We start from the raw sequence: 19,928 nt of genomic DNA, 5'->3' as shown, positions 1-19,928 counted from the left end.
GTCTCAGTCGGTCTCAGTCAGCCTCAGTCAGCCTCAGTCAGTCTCAGTCAGTCTCAGTCAGTCTCAGTCAGTCTCAGTCTCTCTCTCTCTCTCTCTCTCTCTCTCTCTCTCTCTCTCTCTCTCTCTCTCTCTCTCTATATATATATATATATATATATATACACCGTATTTTTCGCCGTGTAAGACGCACTTTTTCTTCCCCAAAACTGGGGGGAAAAAGTCGGTGCGTCTTATACGGCGAATACACCCCTATCGCGGCGGTCCCTGCGGCCATCAACGGCCGGGACCCGCGGCTAATACAGGACATCACCGATCGCGGTGATGCCCTGTATTAACTCTTCAGACGCGGCGATCAAACCTGACCGCCGCGTCTGAAGGGAAAGTGACACTAACCCGGCTGTTCAGTCGGGCTGTTCGGGACCGCCGCGATTTCACCGCGGCGGTCCCGAACAGCCCGACTGAATAGCCGGGTTAGTGCTTACAGGACACCGGGAGGGACCTTACCTGCCTCCTCGGTGTCTTCTCCGTTCAGTGATCCCCTGTATGGCCGGCGCTCTCCTTCCTCGTCATCACGTCGTCGCGTACGTGCGTCAGCGTGCGTAACGACGTGATGGCGGCGACGGAGAGTGAGGATACCCGGCCGGCAGCAGAGACGTTCCGGAGCGACGGGGACGCGGCGACAGCGATGGAGCGACATCCAGGGCAGCGGTGACGGGTCCGGAGCGGCGGGGACACGTGAGTATTACCTCCTATGCAGTGGTCTTCAATCTGCGGACCTTCAGATGTTGCAAAACTACAACTCCCAGCATGCCCGGACAGCCGTTTGCTGTCCGGGCATGCTGGGAGTTGTAGTTTTGCAACATCTGGAGGTCCGCAGGTTGAAGACCACTATTGGGTTCAAAATCTTTACTTTTTTAGATTTTGCCCCTAAAAATTGGGTGCGTCTTATACGCCGGTGCGTCCTATAGGGCGAAAAATACGGTATATATATATATATATATATATATATATATATATATATATTTTCTTACTAACAGACAATAAGAAAATCCCCAAATAAAAAATATATTTATATATTTTTATGCCAGAAGATGTAACGCAGTATGACCTTAGCCTAAAAGGTACGTTTTCGCATTCAGGTTTTTAACCCCTTATGGGTTTTTCTGTTTTTTGCACTTTCGTTTTTTCCTCCTTACCTTTAAAAAAATCATAATTCTTTCAATTTTGCACCTAAAAATCCACATGATAGCTTATTTTTCGTGCCAACAATTCTACTTTGTAATGACATCAGTCATTTTACCCAAAAATCTATGGCGAAAGAGAAAAAAAGTCAGAGTGCGACAAAATTGAAGAAAAAACACCATTTTGTAACTTTTGGCGGCTTCCATTTCTACTCAGTACATTTTTCAGTAAAAATGACACCTTCTCTTTTTTCTATAGGTCCATACGATTAAAATGTTACCCTACTTATATAGGTTTGATTTTGTTGTACTTTTGGAAAAAAATCATTACTACATGCACAAAAATATTCTGACCCCTATAACTTTTTTATCTTTCCGCATACGGGGCGGTATGAGGGCTCATTTTTTTGTGCCGTGATCTGAAGGTTTCAGCTGTACCATTTTTGTATTGATCGGATGTTTTGATCGCTTTTTATAAATTTTTTCATGATATAATAAGTGACCAAAAATACGCTATTTTGGACTTGGACTTTTTTGTGCATACCCCATTGACCGTGAGGTTTAATCAATTATATATTTGTATAATTCGGACATTTCCGCACGCGGTGAGACCACATATGTTTATGTTTATTTTTATTTAGACTTGTTTTTTTTTTTTTAAAGGAAAACTGTCAGATATTTTCTCCTGCACTATCCACAGTACTGGTGGATAGTGCGGGAGACGCTGATTAAAACGAGCCCTACCTTACCCGGATCCACTTGGCCATTCGCCCGCAATTGTAGTTTTATTCTCTGTGTATATCTTGCTGTAACTGGCACGGGCGGGGCTTCTGAACTGACGTCAGTGCCGCTTATGAATATTCATCCCCCCTCCCCCCAGTTAGGAGCAGCGAAGAGAAGGAGAGCTGGAGGGAGGGGGGATGAATATTCATAAGCGGTGCTGACGCCAGTGCCAGTTAGCTGCAAAAGCCCCGCCCGTGCCAGTTACAGCAAGATATACACATAGAATGAAACCAAAATTGCGGGCGAACGGCCGAGCGGATCCGGGTAAGGTAGGGCTCGTTTTAATCAGTGTCTCCCACACTATCCACCAGTACTGTGGATAGTGCGGGAGAAAATATCTGACAGTTTTCCTTTAAATGGGAAAAGGGAGGTGATTCAAACTTTTATTAGGGAAGGGGTTAAATTATCTTTATTAACTTTTTTTTCCACTTTTTTTTGCAGTGTTATAGCTCCCTCTAATGGCTATAATACTGCACTAACTGATCTTTTACATTGATCTTTGTTATCTCATAGGATAACATTGATTGATGATTCTGCCGATTGACTGCTCATGCCTGGATCTCAGGCACTGAGCAGTCATTCGGCGATCGGCGATGCAGGAGGAAGGTGTCTGCCAACTGTTCAAGACGCCGCGATTTCGCTGCGGCGATCCTGAACAGCCCGCTGAGCAAGCCGGGAGCAGTTTACTTTCACTTTAGACACGGCAATCAACTTTGAACACTGTGTCTAAAGGGTTAATAGCATGCAGCACCGCAATCAGTGCCGTGTGCTATTAGCCACGGGTCCCGGCTGGGCCCAACCCGCTATGACGCAGGACCATGCAATGGCCCCGCATTATAGAAAGGGAGCGGACTCAGGGCATACAGGTACGCCCTGCATCCTTAAAGGAGTGGTCCGGCGTGCACTTTTATTTTATCCGGTCCGGGCTGCCAAAAAAAAAGAAAACAAACTTTCTCTTGCCTGCCTACGCGCCCCCCGAGCTCTGGTACAGGTGTTCGGTCTCCGGGCTGTATTTTTCTTACTTCCTGTTAGCCCGGCACGTCTCACGGAGCGTCAGCCTATCACCAGCCACAGCGATGTCACACCTCGGCCGGTGATAGGCTGAAGCTCCGTGTGACGTGCCGGGCTAACAGGAAGTAAGAAGAATACAGCGCGGGGACCGAACACCTGTACCGGAGCTCCGGGGGCGCGTAGGCAGGCAAGAGAAAGTTTGTTTTCTTCTTTTTTTTTTTTTTGCAGCCAGGACCAGATGAAATAAGAAAAGTGCGCGCCGGAATACTCCTTTAAGGAGTTAAATGCAGTTTTTGAAGCCATTATAGGATATGAACAGATGAATCTCAGTCTTTCCTATATACATGTCCTACATTTATGATGAATTCACGACTTTGACTTCAAAAGCTGCATGAAAATCCTGACCATGGGAACACGCCTTAAGGCACGGTGCCAGGTGAGTGTCTACCACGAGAGAATGGAAAGATTTGGAACTTTTCTCCCTCATTACGCTCTAAGCACATAAAACTCCCTATATACCGTATACACACACAACACAATAGTCAATCAATATTTAATTCTGCCATTGCATTTCAGGGACCTCGGGGGACAGGTTGCCTATTTTCCTGTCTGCAGCTCAACTTGATTTTGACTCGTCCTCAAATTCTAGGGACACGAATTTTAGAGCTTGAAATTCAACCAAGTCCTATTATGTGATGGATCCTAATGTTATTTGGATGTTCTCTCGCTCTTAGTGTTATTTCTACTCATAATTAATTTAGCACTTGCATTAATATTTTAGAAATGAAACGTAAAAGGTTAAAATTAAAGCAAAGCAGGTCACTGTTTCCCCGTTGGTAAAATGTTGCACTGACAAAATCCTCTGTTTGTCAACACAAAAGTATATGACTGCCAACTTGCAAACAGAGCAAAAACATAAAGCAATGTTTCCCAACCAGGGTGCATCCAGCTGCTGCAAAACTACAACTCCCAGCATGTCCAAACAGCCAAAGGCTAGAATCCAACATGTTTCTGAAATCTATCAGCTTCTTCATCAGGGATAAAACATTTTTTTGTTTGCACTATATCAGTGTTTCTAAACCAGTATGTCTCCAGCTGTTGCAAAACTACAACTCCCAGCATGTCCTGACAGCCAAAAGAATCAGGCCAGAACTACACGGGAGGATCTTGTCAATCATCTCAAGGCATCTGGGACCATAGTCACCAAGAAAACAATTGGTAACACACTATGCCTAGAATTACTGAAATCCTGCAGCCTCCGCAAGGTCCCCCTGCTTAAGAAAGCTTGTGTCACTAACACTTCCGAGGTGAGATCTTACATGGAGCCCCCAACTGAGGGAGAATGACAGGTATTTTGTGTTTCTTACATCTTGGAAAACAATCAACCTTTCTAATATACTTCATAATAAATGCTATTTCCTTTTTATAGAGATCATGGCTTATAAAGAAAACACAACTAGGGGTCCCCATACCATCCAGAACATAATCCTGGCTGTCTGTAGCACCATTTATGTCCCAGCTGTAGCACAGTCAGGGAAAAGGTCCAGGAAGTGAGGGCGGGACAAGCACTCCTCTGTGCTCAATCTTGTCCTATAAGACTGCAGCAGAGAGCAGGGGGTTACAGAGCAGCCCGCAGTGATTGGATGAAGGGACCCAGTACAGCACACTCAGGGAGTAAGATGAGTCATGCAGAGTGAGGACACCCCCCCTCCAGAGCACAGAATGACAAACTAAGTGAGCAACAGATGGAAAGTATTTGTGAGAGAAATATAGGTGCTAGACACATAACAAGATTACGTACATAATTAGGATTATGTACTGAGTAACGTATAACATTTTATTTGTGGGATATGACAAGTACTCTTTAAAGATAGATCTATCTATGATGTCAGATCCATTTGTGCTGTGTGGACAGTGTTTTTTATGGATGAAATGAAAGGCAGTGTCATGGAACATCATCGCTGGACAACCCGTTTCTTCCTACCGTGAACCGTATTCCAGGTCGCCAATGCAGGATAGAGTGTATCCGAGAGGTTGAAGCTGGTAGGCATTGTGCTTTGCTGTACATTTTGCTTGCATTCACGATTTTAGGCACTAAGCAATATTAAATATAAAATGTATATGTATATATATATATATATATATATATATATATATGTAATAGCTGAGTATCCTGTCCTCATATCTCGACCTCCTATCCCGACCTTCTATCACATCCTCATATCCCATCCTCATATCTTGACTTCCTATCCCGACCCCCTATCCTGACCTCCTCTCCCGACCTCCTATCCCATCCTCAGATCTCGACCCCATATCCCGACCTCACATCCCTTCCTTATATCCCGACCTCATATCCCGACCTCATATACCATCCTCATATCCCGTCCTCATATCCCAACCTCATATCCCAACCTAATATCCCATCCTCATATCCTGTCCTCATATTCCGATGTCATATCCTGACCTCATATCCCCACCTCCTATCCCGACCTCATATCCTGTTCTCATATCCCATCCTTATGTCCCATCCTCATATCCTGTCCTCAGGTGGGACTGATATGTGATGAAGATATTGTAAGCTGAAAATAGAAGGGGACGTGGCTTTGTGGGACTGGGTGTGATTTGCAAGCCAGACCGATGCACAAAAAGGGTAGATAATAAAAAGGGGTGGGGCTTAAACAGTGGGCGTGTCTTTGTGAGATGGGTGTGGCTTGCAAGCCGTACTGATTCACCAGGAGATGCAGAGCGGAGATTGTGGAGTAAGGTACTGGAAGTCCCATATACTTGCATGGGACTTGAAACAAAAACCCATCTTTTATATAAGGGTGCAGGTAAGGGTTAGTTTAACTATTATATCTTTTTATTTGTAATATGTGACCAAATTTCCTGTTAATATCTTTAGCGGTTTGGTTGCGATGCTGGAACATACACACACATACACATATTCATATTGAGGTTTATATATATATATATATATATATATATATATATATATATATGAACAAGGCTACCAGAATTTTTTTTTTATTACACATATCTGTAACCCCCGCCACGATAATAAGCAGCGTTCCGATTCCCAGGACAATCATTAATCAAAATCTGTCCTGTAGCGGAAAAACTGCAGATTGATATGTGGGGAATAAGATTAAATGATAAACCTTACGATATATAATCCTGGAGTAACAGAGAATGTAAGTCTGCCTATGGCATTAATGACCTATTCCTGTTACATTTTACGCTGGTAATTGTGGACTCCCTGCAAAGCACTGCAGCATTGCTGGACTGTAGAAGCTATAAAGAGCCATATAAATAAGGTCTATTTGACAGAGCGGCTTAGGACATGCTACCGCCGGCCAAAATAACTAGGTATAATGGTCGTCTGCCTACTTTCTTCTACTTGAATTTTTTTTAATAGAGCGAGATACTAGAGATGAGCGAATTTCTGACAAATTTGATTTGGCCAATTCGCCGAATTTTCCCCAAAAATTTGGTCGGTCTGAATTTATTTGTGGCGAATCGCTATTAAACCGGCTATTTCTGGCCTACAGAGAGGCTCAATAGGGGCGTAGAACACTTTGCTTGTCCTAACACGCATGTACTGTGTTAGTGAAATAATACTGTTATTCAGTATGACATGCAGATTACAGGCATCGCTATTAGAATTACTGCTGCAGAGCATCTGGATGATTTTTAATGTAATTTTTATTTAATTAAATTTGAATTTCTTTACATTTTTTGATTACTTATTCTGATGAGCATCGAGCTGGCAGTCCTCTGCCAGGCAAGATACCATCTGTTCCAGCCCCTGCATCGCAGCAACCCCCTGACTGTGAAAGTACTAATGAAATTTAATCAGTCATGTTATCATTGTTATCGCTCCAAGCTGTTTAATTGGAGTTTTGTGATAATTCCACAGGTAATATATGACGTCGACAACCATAGGGCCTCAGTCTTGAAAAGATTTCATTGATTTTTTTTAAATTTTAATTTAAGATTTATATTAGATTTCCAAGTTTAATGTCCCGGCATTTACTGTGAACTAATACTGTATAACCACAAAACCCAATCTTACAAGGAGTCACATGGCGGCACAATGACAGAGCCTAGACGAGGCAGCTTCATGAGGAGACCATAATCTGGCAGAATGACACAGCCTTGAATTGGCCGCAGCAAGAGGAGACCATATAGTGGCTAAATGACACAGCCTGGATTTGGCGGCAGCATGAGGAGACTATAGGGCCTCACAATCCCTAAGATTAAAAGATGAATTTTCAAATTGAAATTGGAGATTTATGGTAGCTAGTGCTACCATAAACATTTTTAGGTAATGTCCCAGGCCCAGCAGCATGAGTAAACCATATAGTGGCAGAACGACACAGACTGGAGCTGGCGGCAGCATGAGGAGACAATAGGGCTTCACAATCCCTAAGATTAAAATATGAATTTTTAAATTGAAGATTTATGTAGCTAGTGCTACCATAATTTTTTTTAGGTAATGTTCCAGGCCCAGCAGCATGAGTAAACCATATCGTGGATGAATAACACAGCCTGGAGTTTGCGGCAGCAAGAGAAGACCACATAGTGGCTAAGTGAAACAGCCTGGAGGTGGCAGAAGCATGAGGAGAACATATAGTGGCTGAATGGCACAGCCCAGAGCTGGCGGTGGCATGATTAGAACATATAGTGGCTGAATGATACAGCGTGGAGGTGGCGGCAGTATGAGGAGAACATATAGTGGCTGAATGGCACAGCCTGGAGGTGGCAACAGCATGAGGAGAACATATGGTGGCAGAATAAGACAGCCTGAAGGTGGCCGAAGCATCAGGAGTCCTGAAAGTGACCCAGTGACAGAGTGGTGTGGTGGGTGGCAATCCCAGTGACGAAGGTGGGTGAAAAAAGGTCTTATGCAGAGGAATGTTTGTAACTGAGGAGCAGCGCCTTAAATCTGTTTTGCACTATCCATATTTGTGAATTGTTGGTGTGACTCCATGGTCAATCTACTCTCATGCATCAGGCATTGGTGGGTGGAAATCCAGGCTGATCCATGCCTGATTCATCTTCACAAAGGTCAGTCTCTCCACATTTTCTGAGCGCAGAGGGCCCCCCGAGTCAGACCTGCGAGAGGATGGACGATGGTGCCGATAGGCATCGGCCAACTGACTACTTAGGATATCTCTGTAGTTGGTCAGTTTGTCCTCCCTCTCAGTGGGTGTAAAAAAAAGTCCCCATTTTGTGCTGGAAGTGAGGGTCCAATAAGGTTGAGAGCCAGAAGTCGTCCCGCTGCCGAATGGTGACAATTCGGTGGTCACTATGCAAGCAACTGAGCATGTATCGTGTCATTTGGGTCCTCTGTTTCGCCTTCCTCATAACACTCTAGCTCCTCTTGCTGCTCCTGCTCCTCCTCTCCAGTCAGATGACTAGAAAAACCACCCAATTCGCTAAACCTAAACTGTGCTCCGCTCTGCCCCTCATCCCCCTCCTCCAGTTCAGCCCCCACAGGGCTCATGTGGCCATGAGATGTAGGTGCCACATTTCCAGTGACCAGCCCTCGTTTCCAACACATGTTGTAGGAAATGAAGCTGTAGAATGACGTCATTCATCCCGTAATCCTGGCGACTGACTAATAATGTGGCTTCCTCAAAGGGCCTGAGCAATGTATGAGCTGCCAATGGTTGACATTGAAGCTACACAGGGGAGTACCCCTATCCGCTTGGATCATCAAGAAATCGGTGATGGCTTTTCTCTGTTCGTACAGTCGGTCCAACATATGAAGGGTGGAATTCCAACATGTGGCAACGTCGCAAATCAGCTCAAGGAGGGTGTGCTTTGCGGTGTATGAGTGACTGAAGTGCATGCAAAGTTACCTTCCCATTGTTAGGATGTCTTGCAAATCAGGGGAACACTTCGGGAACCGCATGAAAACCAGATTGAACACGTGTGCCATTCAGGGTGCATGGCTCAGCCTTCCTTGTCGCAGCGCAGACAAGATGTTCTTCCCATGACAGCTATCACGCCCCCTCTCGTAGGCTTGCATTGAGGGGCGGAGCGTGATGTCACACAGGGGCGGAGGCGTGATGTCACACGCCGCCCTCCCTGTAGTCGCCGGTAATCAGACCCAGAGCGAACACCCTCCGGGGACTGATTACAAACGGTTGCTGCGTGCAAGATCACGGGGGGTCCCCAGCGGTGGGACTCCCGTGATCAGGCATCTTATCCCCTATCCTTTGGATAGGGGATAAGATGTCTAAGCACCGGAGTACCCCTTTAACCAATCGATGATGGCAGATGGATTGCTGGTCAAGACACGACTGCTAGCTGATACTGGGAGATCAGGCCTCTCGCTGTGACTCCTGCTGCCACTCTCCCCTGTGCCTGTTGAATTTAGGCCTCTGCCACTCCTCTGGGCACCTTAGTGGCACTTCTCTGCCTGACATTCTTAGTGCGTATATGAGGGAAGCACAATCCACTTCACTACGCTTAAAACAGTAATTGTCCAGAACAGCTGCAGGTGTGTACTTTTGTCTGGCCTTTGAAAACTGCAAGATTTTTAGGAATGTTTTATAATATAGATCAGTGTTTCCCAACCAGTGTGCCTCCAGCTGTTGCAAAACTACAACTCCCAAAATACTGGGAATTGTAGTTTTCCAACTGATGGAGGCACACTGACATAGATAGTAAAATGGAAAAATTGGAAAAAAAAATTATCTTAAAAAAATATGCTTAACATACAAATTTGATTAAAACAATAGGTAATTTTCTGATCATACATGTAAAACGAAAAGTTCTGAAAATGTTATGGTTGTATTCTGCTCCATTTTTATGACACGGTCTTGCTATCAGCGAATGGAAACATTATTACATCCAGAAACTAAAAAAAAAAAAAAAAAAAACATAAAATATGCATAAAAATATACATAAACAGCAGCATAAATGTCTCTTCTGTCCTGACCAGAGATTGTTTCACTGTGTCAGTACAGGTGCAATGTTTCAGCCTTTTAGCTCACAGAGGATTTCCAGGATCTGATACATTTGTTGCTGACTCTCGTCTGTGAGATCCAGTAGGTTAAGACAATATATACAAATATCAACAAGAATGGTTTTCTTTACTGGCGGTAAGCAGGAATCTTGATTTACATAAAACTAGAAAACTTTTTTTTTCAGATGTAAAAAAAAAATATCTTCTTTTTTAGCGTCAACACATGTTTGTATGAAAGGGAAGCGTTCCACACAAAAAGTGCACAAGGTTGCAGTCTAACGTAAGCCGTCTCCAACAAAAGACTGACACCGAAAAACCTTCTTACACCATCCAGACTGGAGATCCCCTGCAAGAATCCTTCACTAAAGCTAAGGCAGAGCCCATCTTGCTCCTGGCTTTTACACAGGATGACCCCAGTGTGCTCCAAGGGGCCCTAAACTGAGGTTTCACTACCAAGATGAGGACCAAGGTTGCAAAAAGTTTCGGAACTCACTGGCCACTCTTCACCAACTAAGACCTCCAGGACGGTCTATACATAAGGACACCCCACTTTAATAAGTTCCAAGTAAACACAACAACCATGGAGAGAAAGTAACCAATGAACACAGGCCGAGCATATTAAATGACAGGAAACTCACCATTCTCCCCCAGGCACGTTGTATTTATGTCATATCTTCCATGTCCGCATTCTCCATTTTCAGGTACGCAGTGTAACTGTCCAGATACTGCCCACCTATAGCATACAGGATCTTCACACGGGACTGATTCCACCAAATGAGGACAATTTCCAGAAGTTTTGGTTGGCTCCACTACGACTTCTCTTCTTCTGAATTTAAAACCTGTAACAACAGCAGTGTTACTACGTCTCACAATGAAAAACATCTTTTTTCCAAAATAGTTTATAACATATAAAATTTTCTTTTAAAGGGATACAATAATTTTTTTTTTAAATCAACTGGTCCAGAAAGTTATACAGATTTGTAAATTACTTCTCTTTAAAAATCTTTACCCTTCCAGTACTTATCAGTTGCTGTATGCTCAGAGGAAGTTCTATTCTTTTTTTAATTTCTTTCCAGTCTGACCACAGTGCTCTCTGCTGACACCTCTGTCGATGTCAGGAACTGTCCAGAACATAAACAAATCCCCATAGCAATCCTCTCTTGCTCTGTACAGTTTCTGACATGGACAGAGGTGTCAGCAGAGGGCACTGTGGTCAGACAGAAAATAAATTTAAAAAGAAAAGAACTTCCTCTGGAGCATACAGCAGCTGATAAGTACTGGAAGGAATAAGATTTTTAAATAGAAGTAATTTACAAATCTGTATAACTTTCTGGCACCAATTGATTTAAAAAAAACTTTTTACCACTGGAGTACCCCTTTTAAGGTCAATAGGTTTATGTACCAAATTGTTACATTTATAAACTGTTTAGACAGACGGCGTCAATATTTTGGCAATTTTTGGTCCCTTTTTGCTGATTTCTTTGTGTTTGTTATTGCAAAAGTAGAGCATTAGATAAAACTATTAAAACTATATATATATATATATATATATATATATATATATATATATATTGTTTGTATGTTTTTTGTACAAAAAAAATAATAATAATAATAATAATTTACCTTTTCTCCCATGACGTTCTAGACAATTTTCATGTATACATGGTCCCCAGTCACTCCATGGAGATAACAAGCAATCCGATGGGCAAGGGATGTTGCAAAACTGAACTGCCGATGGTACCGGCTCCACACAAAAGTCCCGTTCTACAGGTCTAAAAGCTAAAATAAAGACAAAAAGGATGACACTTAAGATGTCGAACATTTGAAACATTTTTTGGGTTTAATCGGTTCAAATGCTGAGGAGCATGAAAAATCGGTGTCCGAGTTTTGTTTTTATTTAATATCCAAATTTAGCCATGCCTGATGAGCCTTCGAGAATTTAAACATAATCCATTGGTACCAGTTCATGTAGAATTTTTTGGCTTCCGAAATTATTTGGACATTGGCTCAGTGAGACATTCAGATATTGAAGTTTCTTGACTTCCATTGTTTAGGTATCACTGGTCTGCTGGCTTGTAAATAGAAACCCCGGGACTCCAATAATCTCTAGTACAGGCTTTTTTTAAGGGGGTATTCCTGTGCCCCAGTGTTCTTAACATTTTGTTCAGAACACTTGGAGCTGGCAGCAGTGGTTGTGAAGTCACGGCCACGTCCCTGGTGATGTCACCTCACGCCCCCTCCCATAGACATGAATGGAGGGGGCGTGGTGTGACATCATCAGGGGCGAGGCCGTGACGTCACGACCACTGCCGCCGGAATCCAGCATTTGCTTAGAACGCTGGTTGCTGTGGGAGATCGTGGGGGTCCCCAGTGGCGAGACCCCAGCAATCAGAAATCTTATCCCCTATCCTTTGGATAGGAGATAAGATGTCTACCAGCGGAGTACCCCTTTAAGTACTTACCATTCAGATTCATAAGATGCTAGACCATATGACTTCAAACTTGACTGCTACCTGGTACCTCCTAAAAGCAATGATGGAAAACACTCAACACCTCCTGTAGCACCCATTCATTTCACTAAGCAATGAACACCCAAGAAAAACCTCCTACCACCAATGATGGAGGGCACTCAGCATCTTCTGTAACACCCAATCATTTCCCTTGACAATAAACACCCAATACAGCACTTCATACCAACAATGATGGAGAGCACTCAGCACATTCTGTAACACCTATACATTTCACTTTACAGGGAACACCCAAGATGGCACCTCCTACCAATAATGATCGAGAGCACTCAGCACCTTCTGTGATAACCATTCATTTCACTCAACAGTGGACAACCAAGACGGCACCTCCAACTACCAATGATGGAGAGCACTCAGAATCTTTTGAAACATACATTCATTTTACACAACCTGACATTGCACACAAAAGAGCAGCTAGGAATAAAATAATTTTTAGAACTGGTTGGGATCCCATCAATGGCACCACCACTGGTGGACATTGTATAAAATGTCCCATCAATCTGTTTAGCAGATCCTAATGTCATATAAATCTGCATTTTTATTCCCATTTCTGCTCACTGTCCCCTACTGTACATATCTTGTTTGTGAAGGATCAGGATGGACATTGTCATTGTTATGTGTCAGGCAGGAGCTTTCTGTAGCATAGGCAGCTACATGTATAGATTCTGTGGGAATAGCAGGTATCTAGCATATCTATGTTCATATCCAGCCTAATTTATGAAGATAAAAAAATAAATTGCAGAATAAAACATTTTGCAACACAAATAACATCTGCCATCCATTCAGATAATAACATGGTGGTTGGAGAGGAAAAAGTAAGAATAACCCTGTTCACAATCCATTCAGCGCATTTTTCTTAACCACATTCGAGCCCGTGTAATGCTTATTTCTCTCCGTGCGGCATATCAAGCTTTGTGCTGATAACAAAAGAAGTTCTCGACAAACAAACAAGGTTGAGGATTGGGATTTTAATTTGGTCTATACGTTCATCTGAACATCTGAAAATACAGGAACAACTTGACATTTACCGTATATGCGGCATTTATGAATTCTAATCAGCAACTCTCACCTCCTTGCATTCTGGGGAAAGACTATGCAGGAGTATAAGATGGAACAATCTACAAGCTATCTAGGCATTTGGACACCAGGGATTTTTTATTTTTTTTGGAATCTGGAAATTTCAAAATAAATTTGAACGCCTGCAATTCTCACACTGACCACTAGAGCACACCTGAACTAATATTTCCTGTTTCTATCTCACTATTTTCAGCAGTGCCGTGGAGGCTGAATGTTACCAGAAGGTCAAAAATATTATTCCATTATCACTAAAGAGCAAATGTATATTGACTCTTGTGATGTTGGAGATTAGATAGGCAGGATCACACAACTGACAAGAGGAACGGTAATGTATAACCACACAACTTGTGTGGGAAATCGGCACTGTGGTGGGCTCCTCCACTATGGGCTATAGATAGACGTTCACTTAATATCATCTATTCTTCCTCAATCCTCCATAAGTGTGTAAATTTGGCTTGACTCACTTCACATGTTTTTTCTAAGGGGATACGGAATAAGCCAAAGCCAATATATCCTAGCAGAAGAAATTATTGGATATGCTGAAAACTAATATGCCCAAATCCTTTTCCCCCTGACCTCTGTATTCTGGAGAGCATAGTTACTAACATAGGGCCAGGAAATAGCCTTGCATTCAGAATCATTGGGACCACCCCCAAAATGTCCAGGACTACCAAGGCCCCGTCAACACCTGACCCCTCGGCTGCTATTTCACAGAACTACTGAAAACTATTTAAAAAGTTAAGAAACTCCTGAAATCAGCAGGATAAGCCAACATTTGTTGAATATATGTGGTTACATTTTTTGCTACAGTAGCTTTTAAGCTTTTGCCACATGCGTCACTTCAATGAATAAGATAGAATAGAGTTTTCTTTAGGTTTCACTGTAATGATCCAATCGGCATCTTCTTCTCTGCATGCCGGAGGTCTGGACGCTGATCAGTGACAGCTTTTCGCTTCCAATTCTCTGCTGGAGTTCTGGGCCAATTAGGTCTGGAGCTGATGCACCCGCCCTGCTGGTTCGGACCTCTTTGCTACTGATGGACTGGACCCAGTGCTTGCCTGACCTGAGTTTGAGTTTGTATCTTGTCTGTACTTATTGTCCAAGAAGTTGACCTAGCCTGTCTTTCTAAATACTTAATCAAGTGTAGGGACCATCGCTCAGTTTGGGGCTGACATTTAGGGCAGATCATCCCAAAAGGTTGTCCAGCGTTCAAATCTGTAATATCTGCATTTTTTTCTCTCTCCTCCTGCCTGTTTCCTGACCATTATGTGGCCTGCTGATTTATTTGTCCTTATTGTCCTGTTTTGTCTGCTGTTTTGTCTGAATTTTGTTCCCTGTGGTTTTAACTGTATTATGTTGTCCAGTGGACAGTCCATCATTAAGGGAGGATTGTCAAATAGGCAGGGACAGAGGTGTGGATGAAACCTAAGTTAATACAGGGATCACCAATTGAGGGTCTGTCTTTTTGGGTAGATTTTTAAGTAGGCAGGGACAGAGGTGTGGATGAGACCTTCATAAGTACAGGGATCGTCACCTAGTTGAGGGTCTGTAATTTAGGGCAGATTGTAAAGTAGGCAGGGACAGAGGTGTGGATGAGACCTTAGTTAGTACAGGGAATGTTGCCCAGTTGAGAGTCAATCATTTAGGGCTAGTTTTCGAGTAAGCAGGGACAGATGTGTGGGTGAGACTGATAGTTTCAACTCTTCCATACCCAAATGGCCAAGAAAGGAGACCCAATGGCAAAATGGGCCTTTTGTTATGTTATCTGATTTTGTCCCCCTAGGACAGAAAGGTGTGGGGTTTCTTTCCTTTGACCCATCGGTTAATATTGCTCTCCAATCATTTACTGACAGTGCAAGTCCAGGAGTTCAGACCAGGAGTTCTGCACAGTTTCTCAACAATGGAAAAAGGAATAGGATCAACCAGAACGGGCTATCCTCTTTCCAAGGGCCCCGTAGCACCCACATAGTTTGTATCTATGATACATATGCCCTTGGTCTCATGCACATGTGCACAGTGTGTTGTAGTCCTCTGTATTATTCTGCCATGCAATGCGCCATCTGGTGCTGTACATGAGAGATATTCTCCTCTAGAAGGCAATAACATAACCTATAACTCAATAGGTTATATTGCAAGAACTGTTATCTTGCTTTTTAGTTAATAAAACTTTAAGAGACCTCAGTAAATGCAACTTTCTCCCATCTTTATTTACCACCTCATTAGGAATTCTGCAGCCACCAGCAGAAGCGTCTGGGCAGTTCATGCAGAAAACTTATTACAGGATTATTCCCATATAGCAATTACTTAATAATAACAGATCTGGCCCCAAGAGAGCTGATAGGAGAAATTCTCTCTAATTGATATCATTTTGCAGGATATTATCATATAGTATCACAATACACTGGGACTCATTGCCGCTCGAGTCCCAGACAAAAGAGCAAAACGGTCAGGCTACTTATAAATACTTCCAGAAGCTTCCAAAACTGAGCACATGCAGAACTCTTATTAATAGACTCATACATTACCAGCGGCATCAGGGGCTGCCGGAGTAATTACAAATTTGTAAAATACAGATAACAACGTGGATGTATCTAAATGGTCGGACTTCAATCCAAGCAAAACAGTTTATTTGACTAAAAGTTCTCATAATTATAAATGAATGTATCAGGGTCCTAAATGGGGGAACGGTGGCTTAAACTGAGAACAATTATCTTCCATCTATATTTAATACATAGACCAGTCCAATCTGTGGTCCTCTTGCAGGCTGATCTGTAAGCAACAGCTATGTGTGGCTGGAATCCGACGTGTTTCTGAGATCTACGTTTTCTTTCATCAGGGATAACCCATCATGTTTTATTTATTTATTTTTTAATTCTATATCAGTGTTTGACAACCAGAATGCCTCCAGCTGTTGCACAACTCTTAGCATGCCCGGACAGCCAACGTCCACTGGTTGCCAGGGGGACGAGTGCCCTGATAGGCAGGAAATGCTAGCTAATTAGGAGGCTGGGACGCCAGACCATTTAGAGTCATTGCCTCCCATTTCCAATAGCAAAGTCTATATAGATAAATGTCTGATGGCCACAGGCGCTTTCCCAATACCTTGACTGTCTGCATAGTTCCCTGACTCTGACTTTGCCTGTCATTTGGACCTGATGTACCTTCCCTGGTTTGATCTCTGCCTGTTTGTTCTGTGTCTGGTTCTGCACCGTGTAGCTATTTTCAAACAGCAGTATTTCTGCTCGGAATGCTGCATGAAAATTATGCAGTAAATTCCGCAGACAATTCCCATTGAAATGTATTGGCTATAAAAATGATGCTAAATTTTAATGTGGAATTCTATGCAGAAATTCTGGCATGTGAACATAGCCTTATGGTTCAGACCATTTGGCCTGTTTTTTTTTTTTGGTTTATCCTTTTAGCATTCTGATCTTGTCTCTTGCGTGACAGTTTGGTATTGCCCTAGCATGTCTTTCTTCTTGCTGTCATTCTGAGCACCTACCGTATATACTCGAGTATAAGCCGAGTTTTTCAGCACGATTTTTCGTGCTGAAAACGACCCCCTCGGCTTATACTCGAGTGAACTCTCCGCCTGTCAATCCCTTCTCAGAGGTCTTCAACCTGCGGACCTCCAGATGTTGCAAAACTACAACTCACAGCATGCCCGGACAGCCATCCGGGCATGCTGGGAGTTGTAGTTTTGAAACATCTGAAGGTCCGCAGGCTGAAGACCACTGCGGCCTTCGTCATGATCCAGACCCCCCCCCCCTTTAGTCTTCTACTCCCCTCCCTGTCCATTTTCACCGGGAGGCCCTCTTCTCCGCTCCGGGCCCGGCCCCGGACTAGTGACGTTGCCTTGACGACAACGCACAAGTGCGCAGAAAACGTACCTGTGCATGAACGCCCTGTGCATCGTCGTCAAGGCAACATCACTTGTCCGGGGCCGGGCCCGGAGCGGAGAAGAGGGCATCCCGGTGAAAATGGACAGCCCGGAACGACTAACCCTCCCCACCGGACGGTCCCTGCAGCATAGATGGCCCGGACCAGCTCACCCTTCCTTCCCACCTAGGGAAGGGGAGTAGAAAACTAAAGGGGGGGTCTGGATGATGACGAAGGCCGCAGTGGTCTTCAACCTGCGGACCTCCAGATGTTTCAAAACTACAACTCCCAGCGTGCCCGATGGCTGTCTGGGCATGCTGGGAGTTGTAGCTTTGAAACATCTGGAGGTCTGCAGGTTGAAGACCACTGAATTGAAGGGATTGACAGGCGGTGATGATGAAGGGGGAAGGGAATAATGATGGGGGTCTGGATGATGACAGGAGCGGATGATGACAGGGTGATGATGACGGGGTGACGATGACGGGGGTGAAAATGACAGGGTGATGATGAGGGGGTGTTAATGACGGGGGTCTGGATGATTACAGGGGGAGGATGATGACATGGGGGGATGATGTATTTCCCACAATAGGCTTATAGTCTAGTCAATAATTTTTCCTGGGTTTTTGGGGTAAAATTAGGGGCCTCGGCTTATATTCAGGTCGGTTTATACTCGAGTATATACGGTAATCAAGTGTAGGGACCGTTGTCCAGTTGAGGGGCTGTCATTTTTGGCAGATTGTCCAAAAAAGGTAGAAACAGTGGTTTTGGAGAGACCAGGCCTGCTCTGTTCTCTACCTATCATGACACAAGACGTTTGTCAATTGGTGTTTTTTCTCAGTATTTTTAGCATTTTTTTTTCATTTTTTCAAACTGCAGCATGTTCTAGATGTGGTTTCTCCCAGGCATATTTTTGCTAAAGAAAACCACATATCAAAAACCTAATGTGGTTTTCTTTTGGAAAAAGAAGTCTGAAAGAAACCACATTTAGGACACGCTAAGCTTGTAAAATATATCTAAAAATACCTAAAGATACAAGTAAAAAAAAAAAACGCTAAAGAAGAAGCTTCCAATATGTACAACAGTAAGCTAGAGTTCATGGAGCATAGGAAGATTCTATTATCTCCAGCCTAACAGATCTGTTCCATTGATTGAACTCCACAGCCAGGGACCTGCAGATACCTCAATAAAACCACCTTGTTTTTAGCATTAAACTCTGCCTGGGAGATATGGGCCCCAGATACGCTGAGCAGATGATATCAAATTCAATTATTTCACGGCTAATATCAGCGTTCTGCCAAAAGTTTGAGTTGTGCCATTCGCAATCATTTTTACTTCATTCTCACCAGCTGGGGATAATGAATTGGGTTATAAAGTTATATCTCCTTCCTCTCAGGGAGCCATCTCCAGGGATGGGCGGCCGTGTAAATGACTTAGTCGTTTGCCAGTCGCACAAACGTAATTATATCCACAGATTAGCTACGTTTCAGTATTTCAAAAGAAAATGATAGTCAAGATGCCAACGAGTAATATGTCACTTATGCAGCTTTATTGAGGAGGGGTCGGAGCTGTCAACTATATGAGATTATCAGGGACGTCTAGATTTTTTTTCCCATATAAGACCACCATAGTACATAGGTAACTCTACCCTAAATATAGCTTTCATTAAAGTGTCATGTAAAAAAAAAACTTCTCCTATCCAAAGGATAGGGGATAAGTTTTAGATTGCATTGGGTCCGAGCGCTTGGGCCCCCCCTGATCTCCTATTTAGAGCCCCGGCTCTCCTTTACAGCGGCAATCACAACCCCCGCCTGAAGTAGGGGCTGCCACGCCCCCTCTATATATCTCTATGGGAGAGCCAAACATTGCTTAATGGCTCTCCCATAGAGCTACACGGAGGGGGCATGGTGGCCCCCGCTCCAGGTGGGTGTTGTGATGCGCCTCTGTAAAGGAGAGTCAGGACTCTAAACAGGAGATTGCGGGGGGGGGGGGGGGACTCCACGCACAGAGCCCCCGGGATCTAAAGCTTATTCCCTATCCTTCGGATAGGGGATAACTTTTTTTACATGATACTTATTCTTTAAAGGGGTACTCCATTGACTTGCATTGGGGGGGCGTGGCGTCACAAGAGGCATGGCCTTGACATCACGACCTGCGTACGCTGGGGCAGTGAAGTACCCCTTTAAGCTGGATATATACAGTAAGGTGTCTCTGAAGATAACTTTTATTCACAAGCGCCATCCAAACCTCTCTTGAATGAAGAGAGGAATCAACTCAGACAATCCTGTAGGCTCATGAAAACAGAAGCAAATATCTCCTATCCTGAAATCCAAATTATTGCTGTCCTATGGCAGTTACCTTTCCTGGGTCCTAACTGTGGCTCCCAGTATGCAACAATTCACCCATAGACAATAGAAACCAAATGATGATGGAATGGGTGATGGCACAAACGAATGATGAGGATGACAATCAAGAATGAAGCAGAAGATGATAAAT

General features: G+C 43.5%; 1 protein-coding gene across 7 annotated transcripts in view; it reads right to left on the bottom strand.

The window, feature by feature from the left end:
- THSD7B (thrombospondin type 1 domain containing 7B) overlaps window positions 1–19,928 on the bottom strand; it is a 567,277-nt gene that overhangs the window by 346,566 nt on the left and 200,783 nt on the right. For all 7 annotated transcript variants that reach the window (XM_056535831.1, XM_056535826.1, XM_056535830.1 and 4 more), the window contains 2 exons: window positions 11,575–11,730; window positions 10,590–10,790 (listed from right to left, as the gene is read on the bottom strand). In XM_056535831.1, the coding sequence (XP_056391806.1) occupies window positions 10,590–10,790; window positions 11,575–11,730 (357 nt within the window). The remainder of the gene's footprint in view (window positions 1–10,589; window positions 10,791–11,574; window positions 11,731–19,928) is intronic.

This window comes from Hyla sarda, chromosome 8, assembly GCF_029499605.1.
Source record: "Hyla sarda isolate aHylSar1 chromosome 8, aHylSar1.hap1, whole genome shotgun sequence".
Classification (NCBI taxonomy): Eukaryota; Metazoa; Chordata; class Amphibia; order Anura; family Hylidae; genus Hyla; species Hyla sarda.
This window is presented reverse-complemented; position numbering and strand designations above follow the sequence as displayed.